General features: G+C 34.4%; 1 protein-coding gene across 1 annotated transcript in view; it reads left to right on the forward strand.

Moving 5' to 3' along the window:
• Positions 1 to 14,822, forward strand: part of ZC3H6 (zinc finger CCCH-type containing 6) — a 72,694-nt gene that overhangs the window by 15,394 nt on the left and 42,478 nt on the right. The window contains exons 2-3 of the mRNA XM_081264038.1: positions 6,559 to 6,739; positions 14,099 to 14,221. Coding sequence (XP_081120164.1) covers positions 6,559 to 6,739; positions 14,099 to 14,221 — 304 coding nt within the window. The remainder of the gene's footprint in view (positions 1 to 6,558; positions 6,740 to 14,098; positions 14,222 to 14,822) is intronic.

The raw sequence follows: 14,822 nt of genomic DNA on the forward strand, positions 1-14,822 counted from the left end.
GTTTGCTTGGATCTTGCTAAATTGCTGAGACTGGCCTCAAACTTTTGGTCCTCCTGTCTTATCTTCCTGAATCACTGGGATTACAGGCATGTGCCATGCATCTGGCTTGATAAATTTTCAAGTTATATGACCTCAATCTAGGGTCAGTATCCTTTGAGACACTCCTAGGGAAGCATGTTCTCCTGAAAGCCTTGAGAAGGAAATACATAAACTGCTCTATTTTGTTGGTACAGAGAGTTATGTAACAAGTTATTGTGCAAGTTAGGTTTAGATGAAACAAATATGAGTAAATAAATGTGTTACTGATATAAGAAATAAAGATTAAGAAGGCCACATATAGTTTAAAAAACAAAGGAGTTATTACTTGTAACAGAAGTAAGAATTCTCACTGGGCATGGTGGCATAAGCCTATAATCCTAGGAGAGGCTGAGGCAATAGAACAGCAATTTGAAAACCAGCCTCAGCAACTTAGTGAGGTCCTGAGCAATTTGGAACCCTGTCTCAAAATAAAATATAAAAGCCAAGTGCGGTGGCATGTGCTTATAATCCCAGCAGCTCAGGAGGCCGAGACAGGAGAATCTCGAGTTTGAAGCCAGCCTCAGCAATGGTGAGATGCTAAGCAACTCAGTGAGACCCTGTCTCTAATAAAATACAATCCCTGGCACCAAAATAAATAAATAAATAAAATATATAAAAAGGCAGAGAGCTGGGGATGTGGCTCAGTGATTAAGCACCCCTGGATTCAATCCCCAGTACAAAACAAAACAAAAAGGAAGAAAGAATTCTCAGTTATCTCTAGGGTAGAGATACCTTACATAAAATTAAATGAATTTTGCAAAGGTTGTTATAGGACTGTGGAGGGTTACACCCTGTCTCAAAATGAAAAATAAAAAAGGGCTGTGGATGTGTCTCATTGGTTAAGTGCCTCTGAGTTCAATCCCTAGTACCAAATATAGATAAATAAAAACAAAGAGCTGGGGATGTATTTCAGTGGTAGAATGCCTTGAGTTTGATCCCTAGTACTGAAAAACAGTATGCTGTGTGTATGTATGTATGTATGTATGAATAATGTTGCTCATATTTTTGTATTAAGTCTCATTCCTGAAGGAATCTATATTTGAGTTGAGATGTGAGGCTTTGACAGATTCTGAGATTAGCTTGAAGAGTAAAACCAATCAAGTAAAAATTATATTAACTGTAGATAGTCAAAAAGGTAAAATTTCTGCTAGCTATAAATATATTTCAGAGGGTATAAGAATATAGTGGATAAAAGATAAAGTTGTAGATGCTCCTCAAATTGTTCCTGTGGTAATTTGTAAAGAGAAGCTATTTCTGAAGCTATAAAGGATAACTGGATTAAGTAAGATAAGCTATCTAGAATGTAAATATCCAAGGTCCAGTTTGGGGATAAACATAAAATCTCAAAAATTCATGTTAAGTTGTTGTCATGGCCTCACTATGGCCAGATAATGTTTCCTTGAAGGAAAATATGTAGTTTGGAGATGTAGGCTAGGGAGGGAGTTTAGGATTTACGAGGACCATTCTTTTTTTTATTATTATTAGTTGTTCAAAACATTACATAGCTCTTGACATATCATAATTCATACATTTGATTCAAGTGGGTTATGAACTCCCATTTTTACCCCATATACAGATTGCAGAATCACATCGGTTATACATCCACGTTTTTACATACTGCCATACTAGTGTCTGTTGTATTCTGCTGCCTTTTCATAAACTGCATATGTTGAGAGAAGACAGAGTAGGCAGGGGAAAAGTCTTAGCTGAGCTAGTTATCTGTCAAGCATGTTGACTGGTTGAACCAATAGGATTCAGACACTTGTTACATGGACAATAGAGGCACAGCCTGCATAGTGTCAGTTGCCCACGTCTCTTTTCCCACAAGACAACACCAAACTTGAAGGAGTCAGATGATCAGCAGCATGTGTGGTGGGCACTCTGTTGTTGAGGAGCTGTTTCCATACTAAAGCTAAACACTTTTCTTAGCCTGTTTCCATACTAAAGCTAAGCACTTAGCCTGCAGCTGTGGTAAATCTCAGACTTCACTGGAAGCCAGGAATGTGGATGAGAAACTGCCTCCCAGCAGCCTCCTATAAAATAGGGAGGTGGGCGAGGTACAGCCTGGTAGTAGAATCATGCCATATCTGGAGGTCAGAGGCAGTCTGCCCAGGTTTAAGCCAGCCTGTGCTGAGCCTGACCTGTGTGACCTCTGTGGAGCTCATACAGTGCTGCAAGGCACTAGCATAAAGCCATTTTCTACCTTATCACCATGGTGAGAGAGAAATGACAGCATATATCAGTACAAAAGCATGGAAGAAAAGTGTCCCAAGTGGTGGTTTCAAGCATCTGGAAAGCCATGTTTTTCTGTTTTTAGGATAAGCACTTTGTTGTATTATGTTGTGTGCTTCTGGAGAAATCCTGACATAGGCACAAATTGTGGATATTGTGGTTATATGTCAGTCTGTCTCAGGAAGTTCATATTTGTAAGTAATGTCTTGTAATGGCATCCATCAGGAGTGTGTGTAGTCTCTTATTGAGGCTTTTGCATTTCTTCCAGAAGACAGAGTTTCTGATCTGTAGCTTGTAAAAGGAGCCTTTAGGCAATCGTAAAGAAAAGGCAGAAATATAAGACTAAATGGTTCAGGTTAATTTATCTCAATAGCCAGCAATACCCAGAACAGTGAAAACTAGAATACCCCTGTTGAGACATATAAATTTATAAGGCTTTAGTGAGTAATTACCTTCAGAATAAGAACCTATGAATGGTGAGGATACTGACCAATTTCAGTCTTTTACTTATACCGTTGCATATTACGATTTTCTCTAATGTCTTCCATCTAGAATTTAAGTCTAGAGAAAAAAAATATTTTTTTAAATTCATTGAGATACAATTCACCCTTTAAACTATGTAATCCATTGGTTTCCAGTATATCTGGGGTTATGCAATCATTACCACTATCTAATTTTAGAACATTTTCATCACTTCCACAAAGAAACCCAGATCTGTTGATAATCAATTCCCATTCTTCCTTCTAGTCTACCTGGCAACTTCTAATCTACTTTCTGTCTCTGTGGATTTGACTTAGAGATAAACTCTTTGAAAGGCAATTTTGTGTACTAACTGGATAGTTATTTACCAGTGTCTGGTACATGAACATGAATATGCCACTTTCCTGAAAAGAATATAATCACTCTTTTTAAAAAATAAATATTTTTTAGTTATAGGTGGACACAGTGTCTTTATTTTACTTTATGTGGTGCTGAGGATCGAACCCATGCTAGGCAAGCACTCTACCTCTGAGCCACAAACCCCAGTTCTAAAATCACTCTTATTTCCATGTTAAGAAGTCCCATATATATATTTGACCTGGGAACTTCTCTTTTTGATTTATTAAGTTTTAAAAAACTATCTGGGTTTAGTAAACAAAATAGTGTTGAGCTCATTCAAAATCTAGAGAATGCTAAGCATTTATTGATTCTCTTATTCTCTTGTTTTATCTCAAGATCACAGGTTGGTATCTGACAAATTACTAGTTGCTCAATAAAGAAAACTTTATTTTATTTTGATGATGGCTGGAATTAGAATCCAACTTTCCTTCCATTAAGTCTTCTCTTTCCGTTATGTTACGCATACTTTCATATGTGCTCCAAACTTACTTTTTAAAGCATGTAGAAGCAGTTCATAGACATGTGAATCATTGTTCTTTATTTCATCTTTCTATCTAATTTTTGTATTGAAACAGAAATTCATGTTTATATCTGTTCTTGTATGAATGCTAAAATGATAAATAGGCTATGGGAGAAGATAGAAAAAAGTTTAAAACTTGTAGTGTTTTATCCTAGTAAAAAATATGAAAAGCTCATATTTCACATTGATGTAAAGTAGGTCATAAATTTGCATGTAGCATTTCAGCTTGAGTACTTGATGTTTTTAAATAGCTCTAGTCAAAATGCTAGATATGAATTTCTGATTTCTAGGTGTAAGGTTTTTTTTTTTTAATACTTTAAGGAGCTCAAGTTGGAGGATAGAGGTAGTAAAAGAAATGATCAACACCCATAGATATTTTTTTGTGGTATAACATAGCAAAATGAATGATTTTTAATGTACTACTGTATTAATATTCACAAATTATACATACTTATACATGTAGTAATCACAACACAGATCAATGTACAAAATATTTCAACACCCCAGAAATCAGTACTGCTTTCTTTTTTCTTTTGTTTTGTTTGTTTTTTTTTTTTTTCTGGCCAGCTATATATCCCCAAGAGGCAGTTGTTACTCTGGCTTCTATTACTGCGATGAGTTTTGTCTGTTCTTGAAGTACACACAAATGGACTTAGTAAAGTCTTATGTCTGGCCTTTTTCACCCATTATTTCTATGAGACTCATCCATATTATTTGGTGTAGTTAATTTTTTACCCATATTATTTTATTATATAAATAAAGCACAATTTATATATTTATTCACCTGCTGATGGAGATTTGGGTTGTTTAAAATTATTTGCTATTATTAGTAAAGCTGCTGAAACCATTCTTATAATTGTCTTTTGGTGATTATATGCACTGATTGTCTTGGGCCATAAAGTTTTAGAGTTTTATAAAAGTTCAGAACATTTTTATTAAACAGAATGCAAAGCCTGCTTCACAAGAAATTTTCAAGTCCATCTTGATTTTTTAATAGAAACTGGGAAAAATTGACAATAATATTTACTTAAGGGTGGTATTATGTACTTGTTCTAGATGCAAAAGTAATGGATATTATACATTCAGTCATTCAGTAAACAGAAGGGGTACCATGCTAGATACTAGGGCTGCATATGTACCCCACATTCACCAACCAATAAACAAGGCATTTGAACATAATGTGCAGAGTGCAGGGATAAGAGAAATGGAGGGTTATTAGGGGGTGCTTAGAATGGAGTATTTCACCTAAACCTGGGTGATAAGGAGGTATCTTAGAGGAAATAACATCTAAACTCTAAACTGGGTCCTAAGTAGTCTGTTAGTATTAGCCAGGTGACCAGATATTGGCGGATACTGAGATGAGCAGGGTAGTGAGTTTTTAGACAAAGTTTAAGGCTTGGGTACTTGAGAAATGGAAAGTAACTGGATAAGCAGAAACTCAGTTATAAAAAGGAGATTCGATATCCTCAGTCCAGAAGGGAACCAGTGAAGATTCTTTTTATTATACAAAACTTAAACAGATAAAGAATAGTAGAATGAATCCTCATAGACACACCCCACAGTTTTCAGCTCTTGATCTGTCTTATTGAGTCTACTTATTCTATTCCCAAATTTGAGATATTATTGAAGATTTTTAGCTGAAGAGTGACATGACCAATTTTGCATTTTAGAAAGTACATGTTTCAAGTAATTTTAAATTATCTTTAAAATGTACACACCATAGTTTGGGTGTTTCTCATTTGCTTCCAGTTATACAAAGACCAGCATGTACTATTTGTAGTTTGTAGCTTTTCAAACTGTAGTGTATGGAAGCATGAGTAAGTGTTAAAATTGTTTTATGCATTCATCTTCCAATTATATCAGTTGGTTTATTTGCATTTAAAATAGTGAACATTTTGGCTTCTATTAACTATAAAAATTTCATAATCAACATGAAAAGTCAGTTTCTAACATTCAACTTCCAAAATAGCAAAGATACTAGTATATGGAAAGTGGAATTAAATGTATAATTTTACTGTGAATATTTTTTACAGATTTATTGTCTCTTTTAATATGCATTAAGATTTCTGGATTATTTTTTAAATCTTCAAGATAATTCAAAAGAGGAATTAATAATTCTTCTTTTGTGGCTTGGTTTTATTACTTATTATGTATTAAATTTGCTTGCTTATTGAAGTTTACTTTGTTAAGAAATATCGATTGAGTTTATTTTAAAATATCGATTTAATTTACTTTAAAGCTATTCTGCTGCATATGGGTCACTAAGTTAAAAATGCTTTCTTGTATTTAGAGTGTTTCCTCAAGTATTTTAGTTTAGCTTTTTTTTTTTTTTGCCTCTTGAAGGTATTGTAGTAGATGGTAACTATTGTAATACTTTGGGATAATACTGTATTCATCGTTCATTCATTATTTTGGGGAGAGTCAGTGATCTTAATCTAAATTAGAGTTTGGCAGACTTTGGCTATTGGGAATGGTTCTTACATTTCTCAAGATTTTTTTTTTATTGTTGTTGTTTAAAGAAAAAGATGAGGGCTGGGTATATAGCTCAGTTGGTAGAGTTACTTCCCTCTCATGCACAAGGCCCTGGGTTCAATCCAGCACCAAAAAAAAAAAAAAAAAAAAAAAAAAAAAAAAAAAAAAAAAACAGTGAATTTGCAACAGAAAATATATGGCTTGCAAATATAAAAATATTTACTCTCAGGCCCTTGATGGAACATGATTTTCAGTCCATTTTCAAAATGAATATATCTTAAATTCTTGACACATGCTTTTTTTTCTTTTGAAAATATTTCTATAAGATTTATTTTAGGACTGACATTTGAAAATTAAATTTTCATTGTCTTGTATAGAGAAGATGATGAATTAGAAGATGGTGAAATAGATGATGCAGGATTTGAAGAAACACAAGAGCATGAAGCAAAAGAGGATGAAAAACAGAAAAATGAGAAAGCCTACAGAAAATCAAGAAAAAAACACAAGAAAGAAAGAGAGAAGAAGAAATCCAAAAGGAGAAAACGTGAGAAACATAAGGTTAGTTGTACGCACTGTTCTTTTGACAATTTTTAATGAAATATAAAATACTGAAAATTAGAAAATATAATCCATTGTCTATTTTCTTTGTAAAATATATGGATTATATATTTTTATTTAATTGAGTAACACATTTTCTAAGCATAAATATTTTATGAATTATTTTAAAGATTCAAAAAATAATCAAGGTAGTGCTCGGGTTGTGGCCAGTGGTAGAGCACTTGCCTAGCACATGTGAGGCCCTGGGTTTAATCATAAGTACCATATTAAAAAAATAAATAAAGGTTAAATTTAAAAAAAAAAAGGTAAATCTAACCCCCGCTTAATTCAGATTAAAATATAATCTCTTCTAGATGAGTGATTGTAAGCAAGCATATTAGAAGGTTAAGAAAATAAAATGTTATGCTCTACAGATGTGGATTAGCAGCACTGGCATTGTCTGTTCATTCATTCGTTCGTGTGGATTATCCATATGTATTATTCCTTGCTTACTGTGGAAGCCTGTTATATGCCAGGGTTAGAGTGGTGATTCAAACTGTTTGCTTTTAAAGAAAAATGGAAATGTAAGGAGAGAGGTGATAAATAAATGAAAAACAAGTGCTATCAAGAAAACAATAACTTGCTTGATGGAAAATAATGTGAGTTTAGACTGGGAAGAAGGGATCCTATCCTGGAAACAGTGGTGGGGTAGTTTTTAAAACTCCCTGAATTTCCCCCATTGCAATTAGTAAAACAAAACTAAAAACTCATTGGCAAAATAAAATAACAAGTTATCCCCACAAACCTCAAAAATACAAATAGCCAAACCATACGGACAGCAATAAGACCAGTATAGAGTCAGCAACTGTGTGAAACAGAGCAGAGAGAAGGTCAAGGAACTCCCAGAAAACAAACTGCCATCTCAAGTAGAGGGATCCCTGCTCAACACTGGAATCTCATGGGTCTGTATGAGAGCAGCAACAGAAAAACATTCAAGGCTTTGTGATTCTAGTTCACACTTGAATATCAGAAAATTGGATGGTGCTGAAGTGTGCCTAATTAATTCCTCATACTAATCAACCAAATCCCTTTCCTAGGACAGAGTCTCACACTGAGAAGGTAACTGTTGAGAGTAGAATCTAAATTGAGTCACAAACACACCAGGGCCAAAGAAGGAAATGATGGGGAAGGAGATGGAAGAAGCATGTCTCAGAGGACACTTGATTGTGTTCTTAATACTTTGCATTGACAACAGAAGAGGCAGCCCCAAAGGCTTGACTCTAGGGAATCTTTCTTGGCTCATCCCATGCATTCTTTTACATGAGAATCAAGACAGGACTCTGGTCATATTCCAGAGAAATTATTACAAGAAAAATGAGAGAATAATGTTCCTTTGGAAAAGAAAGAATGCCGAAAAGCATACAAAACCATTTAATCCAATATTCCAGAATGTTAAAAAATTAGGAAAATAATATGAACTATGACTAAACAAAAAAATAGAATTGGAAAAAAGAATTCTTTGGCCATTCAAGCAAAACAACAACAACAACAAGAAAACAACAACAACAACAACAATAACACAAAACCCCAAGGCCCTTATTAGAGAAAGAAAATAAGAATCTATATATAAATGTTTTTTAAAATTTGTCAATCCATTTATCTTCTGTTGGATTGACAAATTTAAATAAGGAAATAAAATGCAAGCTGGGGATTTTATATCCAGTTAGAATACTGACCTTCAAATGTACAGTTCTCAGACAGTGTATGTGCAAGAACTCAGGAAATATTGTTGCCATGCGAATCTACTAGAAAACAAATTCAGATAACCAAATCACTAGGGGAGGGGTAGGATCAGCCTACTACATGCACACAAATATTTATCTGTGAAACCAAGAATAAAAGATGACTATAAAAGGGGCAGAATTTAGTGTATTAGAACATTATGACTGTAATTAGCAGCACTGGCATTGTCCATCTGTGTATTCATTTATTCATTCCTAAAGAACGGAAAAACTGAAGAGTAGGTAGTAATCAGTATAAACTTGTTGTCATCTTATAGTTATTAACTATAATTATCAGAATAAAAATTATAGCATTGGGCTGGGGATGTGGCTCAAGTGGTAGCGCGCTCGCCTGGCATGCATGTGGCCCGGGTTTGATTCTCAGCACCACATACAAAGATGTTGTGTTCACTGAAAATTTAAAAAAATAAATATTAAAATTCTCTCTCTCTCTCTCTCTAAAAAAAATTATAGCATTAAGTGTTCATAGCAATAAAAATGAAAAAACAAAAAGATCAGCTAAGTTCCCAAGGTGAAAAACAATAAAGGGAAAATAAAACAAAAAGAAAGTACTAAAGTTACAAACAGAACTTTATGAGTTAGAATGAAAAAATAATAGGTCTTAAAAAAAGACCAAAAATATGTCATTGGCCAAACTGGTCAAGAAAAAAAGGAAAAGAAAAATTAGATAAAAATAAAGTTAGATAAAAAGAGGAAATTGAAACTATAAGAAATTTATTTGTATAATTTTATGAAAATAAACCAAGATGAAATGGATAATTTTCTAGAAAAATATACCTTACAAAGTTGGTTTCAGAGAGTCAAAAAGTCTAATGGATTTTTTTGAAGAATTTAGTTCATAATCTCTCCTACTAAGAAATATAAGGGCCAAATATTTTCAAGAAAGGATTTTTTTCCCCAAACTTTCAAAGATCCTATAGTCTCTTGCCATAGGGTCTTGCCAAAAACTGCTTCAACACCCTCAAGATGGCAGCTGGTTTTCCCCAGAGCCATTGAAAGAAGAGTGAGAGAGAAGAGAGAATACCTGAGATCAAACCTACAGTCTTTTTATAACCTAATATGAGAAGTGATATACCATCACTTTTTGACATGTTATATTTTTTTAGAACTGAGTTACTAAAACTAGCCTACAATCAAGGGGAGAGGGATTAATCCCTACCTTTTGAGGAGAGGAGTATTAAAGAATTTGTGGATTATAAAACTATCACCCAAGAATAGATAAGAAAACCTGAGAAAGAAGACTATGTGGGGTGATCTTAACATATTAAAGCATAACAAAGCCCTTGTTATTGAATAATTTGTCCCATATTGGTACATGGAGAAAGATAGGCCAACGGACAAAAAAGAAAACTCAGAAATGGACCTAATACACGTGGAAATGTCATATGTGACAGGAGCACCTCAAACTAGTATAAAAAGATGGATTTGGGGGTAGGGGATGTAGCTCGGGGTACAGAATTTGCTTAGTATGTATAAGGCCCTGGTTCAACCCCCAGCACTTTAAATAAATAGGCAGATACCTTAGATAATCAGAGAAACAGAAAGAAAAATAATGAATTTTAAAATAAGTAGTGCCGGGAGAATTAGGTAATGATATGAACATAAAAACAGAATCAGTTCTTAACATTAGGATAAATTCTAGGTAGATCAAATATTTAAATGTTAAAAAATAGTAGTTATGTAAGTGATAGAATAAAGCATAGTTGTAGATCTTATAATACCTGGGAGTGAAGGGTGAAGAAATTTTCTTAACTATGATCCAAGGTCACAGAACATTAAGGAATAAATTAGCTTTCCTATATAAAAAATGTAAAAAAAATAAAGACTTGGTGGGGGGTACCAGGAATTCAACTCAGCGGCACTCAACTACTGAGCCACTTTGTATTTAGAGACAGGGTCTCACTGTGTTGCCGAGGCTGGCTTTGAACTTGAGATCCTTCTGCTGCAGACCAAGCCACTGGGATAACAGCATGTACTACCGCACCAGGCTAAGAATAAAGACTTTTACTGTGCCTTTTCAATTAAGAGTCTGTACTCTTTTCTGCCCCTTAGTCTAAGACCTGAGGCCCAGAAGAACCTTAAAATTTCAGGGACAAAAAGCACAAATTCCATGTGGCGTAAAAGAGGATCCATTTCTACTGAATTCACAAATCCTACCTGTTGGTTCAAAGTATACACCACATTTTTTTTGATCTTGCATAAGAAAGCAACGACAGTTACACCACTGTTAATGTAGAGAGTGCAATCTGGCAATCCATCTTGCTAGAAAATCTATAACTTTTGTTAGACACACACTAGGAAATTGTACCAGTATGCTTTTTTTTTTGTTTGCAGTCTAGGACTCTACTATTGGTTGCTGTGGAAGAGTATTTTGGTTACACAAGGTTACTAGAAGGTTACACAAGGTTACTAGAAGGTCACACAAGGTTACTAGAAGGTCACACAAGCTCAGGGTAGGAAGGCAGAGAAGACTATCCTGATGTCAGTGCCTCTTCCTCAGGGGACACTCTTGCTAGTCCCTGGTCTCTTTACCTTTGGTCAACTTAATAAACTTCCTCCCTATAAGATTTGTTTGTTTATTTGTCTTAACTTTTCAACTAGTCTGAACTAGTCAGGTAATACATAAAAAATTGTTGGCTAATGTTATGGTAAAAACTTTGATGAAAGAAGAAGGAAAATGCATAATTCTGACTTGATTGTATTTGGCGAGATTAGGGGGACAGATCATAAACATAAAACAATTATCAGCCAAATATGGTGGTGCACACAAAATAATACCAGTAATTTGGGAGGCTGAGGCAAGAGGATGGTAAGTTTGAGCCTTGACAATTTAGACCCTATTTCAAAGTGAAAAATATGAAGGGCTAGAGATATAGCTCAGTGGTAGAGCACCCTTGTGTTCAATGCCCGTTATCACAAAAAACAAACAGTGTATAATGTGCTAACTCCCATGGCGTAGAGATATAGGGAGGACATCTGGCATTGTGCTAATCGTTTGGTTCAGAACGTGCGCCTGCACATGAGCACACACTACAATAAGAAAAGGAAGACAGTAATGAGAATTGGAGTTGATGTTAAAAAATGAGATTTCAAAGGAAGAGAAAGGAGAAAATACTTCCAGTGATGAGGAAGGACTAGCCAGACCAGATTTTGCGGGAGCATTTTATATATGAAGGAGCCCTCGAGGAGAAGAGCTAGATTGAGACATGTTCTCATTGTAAAGGAGGCAGAACTTAAGGAGGTAGATAAATTTTGAGATCTTGGAAAACAAACACAGAGCTGCCTGGTATTGATGTGCTAGTCTGAGGGAAGCACTTCAGATGAGAAGGCATGTTACACAATGGCCATTTTGGGAAAGTTAATCATGCAGGGTGGACTGGATGTCTGAGAGATGTAAGGCAGACAGTCCAGGAGACATTTTTTTCAGTTTGTTTGAATTTAGTACAGAATACATTTTCTTTTATCTTTTATTCCTATTTTTTGGGGGGGTATATTAGGAATTTAACCCAGAGTACCTTTATCACTGAGCCACACCCCCAACTCTTTTTATTTTCTTTTATTTTGAGACAGGGTCTTGCTAAGTTAGTGAAACTGGCCTCAAACTTACTATCCTCCTGCCTCAGCTTCCTCAGTTGCTGGGATTACAGGTATCCAGCTGACTATTAATCATACTATTAATATAGTATTACTATATTGTGTTACAAAGTAAGATGAAGGTAATTATTTAAAAATTAAATAATGACTTACTAGAGTAACTAGTGTTAATTAACATTTTAGTATATTTCTTTCTAGTTATTTTTCTGTTTCCTTGATATTGGAAATAATATGGTTTATTTTATATTTGCATTTTACTTACTATCATAAGGCAAACATTTTGTTACAGTATTATAAAATTTTCCAAAATATTTTCATCAATTGCTGTGTGCTATACTTCCTTCAGTAAGTATATTTTGTTAGATGGAAGTTTGTGGTAAATCTTCAAAGACAGGTAAGATTGTCCAAAGAGGCACAGAAAATACCAAAGCAAAATAGTGTGAAAAGGGTGGTCTGTTTAGAGGAAGTCATTTAAGTTCTTAAATTCTTTCTGTTACTATTTGAATACTTTCGGAGTCATTATGTGGCTTGCATGATAGTCCTTGAATTGTATGTCATTTGCCCTCCTTACTCATCATGAGGTGACATGATGTTAAGAGTTCTGTAGAGCCAGATGTGGTGGCGCACACCTGTAATCTCAGCAGCTCAGCAGGATGAGATAGGAGGATCTTGAGTTCAAAACCCGCCTCAGCAACAGCAAGGGGCTAAGCAACTCAGTGAGACCCTGTCTCTAAATAAAATATAAAATAGGGCTGGAGATGTGGCTCGGTGGTGGAGTGCCCCTGAATTCAATCCCCAGTACCAAAAAAAAAAAAAAAAAAAAGAATTCTGTAGAAAATATAGTAATTTAGACCTTAAATTTTAGTACTTACCAACTAAATATATAGAAAGAAATAATTCACCTGTGTTTTATAGGTAAAATCACAAAAGTTAAAGCAGTAGTTTCAAATACTTAAACGAATAACTAAAACAATATTCTCACCACAAAAAAGGAGGGATAGGGACTAGGCATATAGCAGCTCAGTTGCAGAACTTGTGCTTAGCATGTGCCAAGCCCTAGGTTGGATTCCCAGCACTCTCACCAAAAGGAGGTATAAAAGGAAACACAAAAGTTCTCAAAAAAGTACACCATATCTCCTATCAAGTCAACAAAGAGAAAACTAAAGTGAGTGAAGAAAGTAGATTGTTTTCTCTAAAAGAATATTTAAGAATGGAATGGAGCAAAATAGATTCTTCCTCTGTAAGAGCATCAGAGATTAATTTACTTACAAAGAATTTCATTGCTTTTGTACTATACCCACATGCTGAAAATTCAGGAATGAGGACATACATGCTTAGTGTCTGCATGCTGGAAACTTTGAGAACTTTTTAAGAGGGTACTCAACTTGCAAAGGTAAGTATTTTGACCAGATATAAGAGATTTGGTGACTCTTTTGGAAATTGCATTCAGACTTGAAAACTATTTTTCCATCATAATCAATTGTTGCTTTCATTTCACTTTTGGTTAATTTTATGGGCTAGGTTTATTTCATATATGTGATGTGCAGTGTTTTGATATCTTCATTTTAGTGTACTCACACAATAGAATAAGAACTGTAGAGGCATTTTACATAGAAATAAATTAATGCATTTCCTACTTGTGTTCTGTGACCCCTTTTGGTTATGAGGAACCGGTTTTACTTCCTTTAAGATTAGCTTAAGTATAAGATAATTTTAGAGCCCAAATGACTTCTGTTTGAAGTCCTTGGGCCAAAGGGATGATGAAAAAAATACTTTTATAAACAGAAGAAGAAATACTTTTCCCCAGAAAATCTCAGAGAAGTTGGGGTGCTGGTGGCCTGTGGAAAAGACTTTTCAGTTATACTTAAGAGTCTACCAGAACACTATGACCTACTTGTTGGCACATCTGGCTAAAGCTTATATGTTAATTATTAAATTTTCTTCTTTTTGCAAATGTAACACATTTTTTTTTCCTTCTCTTTAGCATAATTCCCCATCTAGTGATGATAGTTCAGACTACAGTCTTGATTCAGATGTGGAACATACAGAAAGTTCTCACAAAAAAAGAACTGGTTTCTACAGGGATTATGACATTCCATTTTCTCAGGTATTGCCTTTTTTTGGTGATAAAACATAGATGACCTAAAATATACAATTTTAATCATTTAAATGTAAAATTTAGTGGTGTTCAGTATAATTCACAATGTTGTTTAATAATCATCACCACTATCCATCTGCAGAACTTTTTGATCATCCTAATAGGAAATTCTATACCCATTAACCAATTCCCCCTTGCTTCCAGCCCTGATAACCACTATTTTAACTGTATGGATTTACCTGATATATATATATATATATATATATATATATATATATATATATATATATGAAATCTTACAGTATTTAACCATTTCTGTCTGGCTTTATTCACTTAGCATATTTTCAAGGTCCATCCATGTTTTAGCATGTATCAAAATTTCATTCTTTTTAAAGGCAAATAATATTGTGAGTATATAATATAACATTTGGTTTATCCATTCATCCATCAATGGACAATTGTTTTCATCTTTTGGCTATTGTGAGTCATTGCTGCTTATGAACATGTAGGTAGAAATTCCCTTCAGACTTTCAGTTCATTGGGGTGTGTACCTATACATAGGAGTGTAATTGCTGGATCATATGGTTATTCTTTTATTTCTTATTCTTTT

This window comes from Spermophilus citellus, assembly GCF_964194105.1.
Source record: "Spermophilus citellus genome assembly, chromosome: 13".
Lineage (NCBI taxonomy): Eukaryota > Metazoa > Chordata > Mammalia > Rodentia > Sciuridae > Spermophilus > Spermophilus citellus.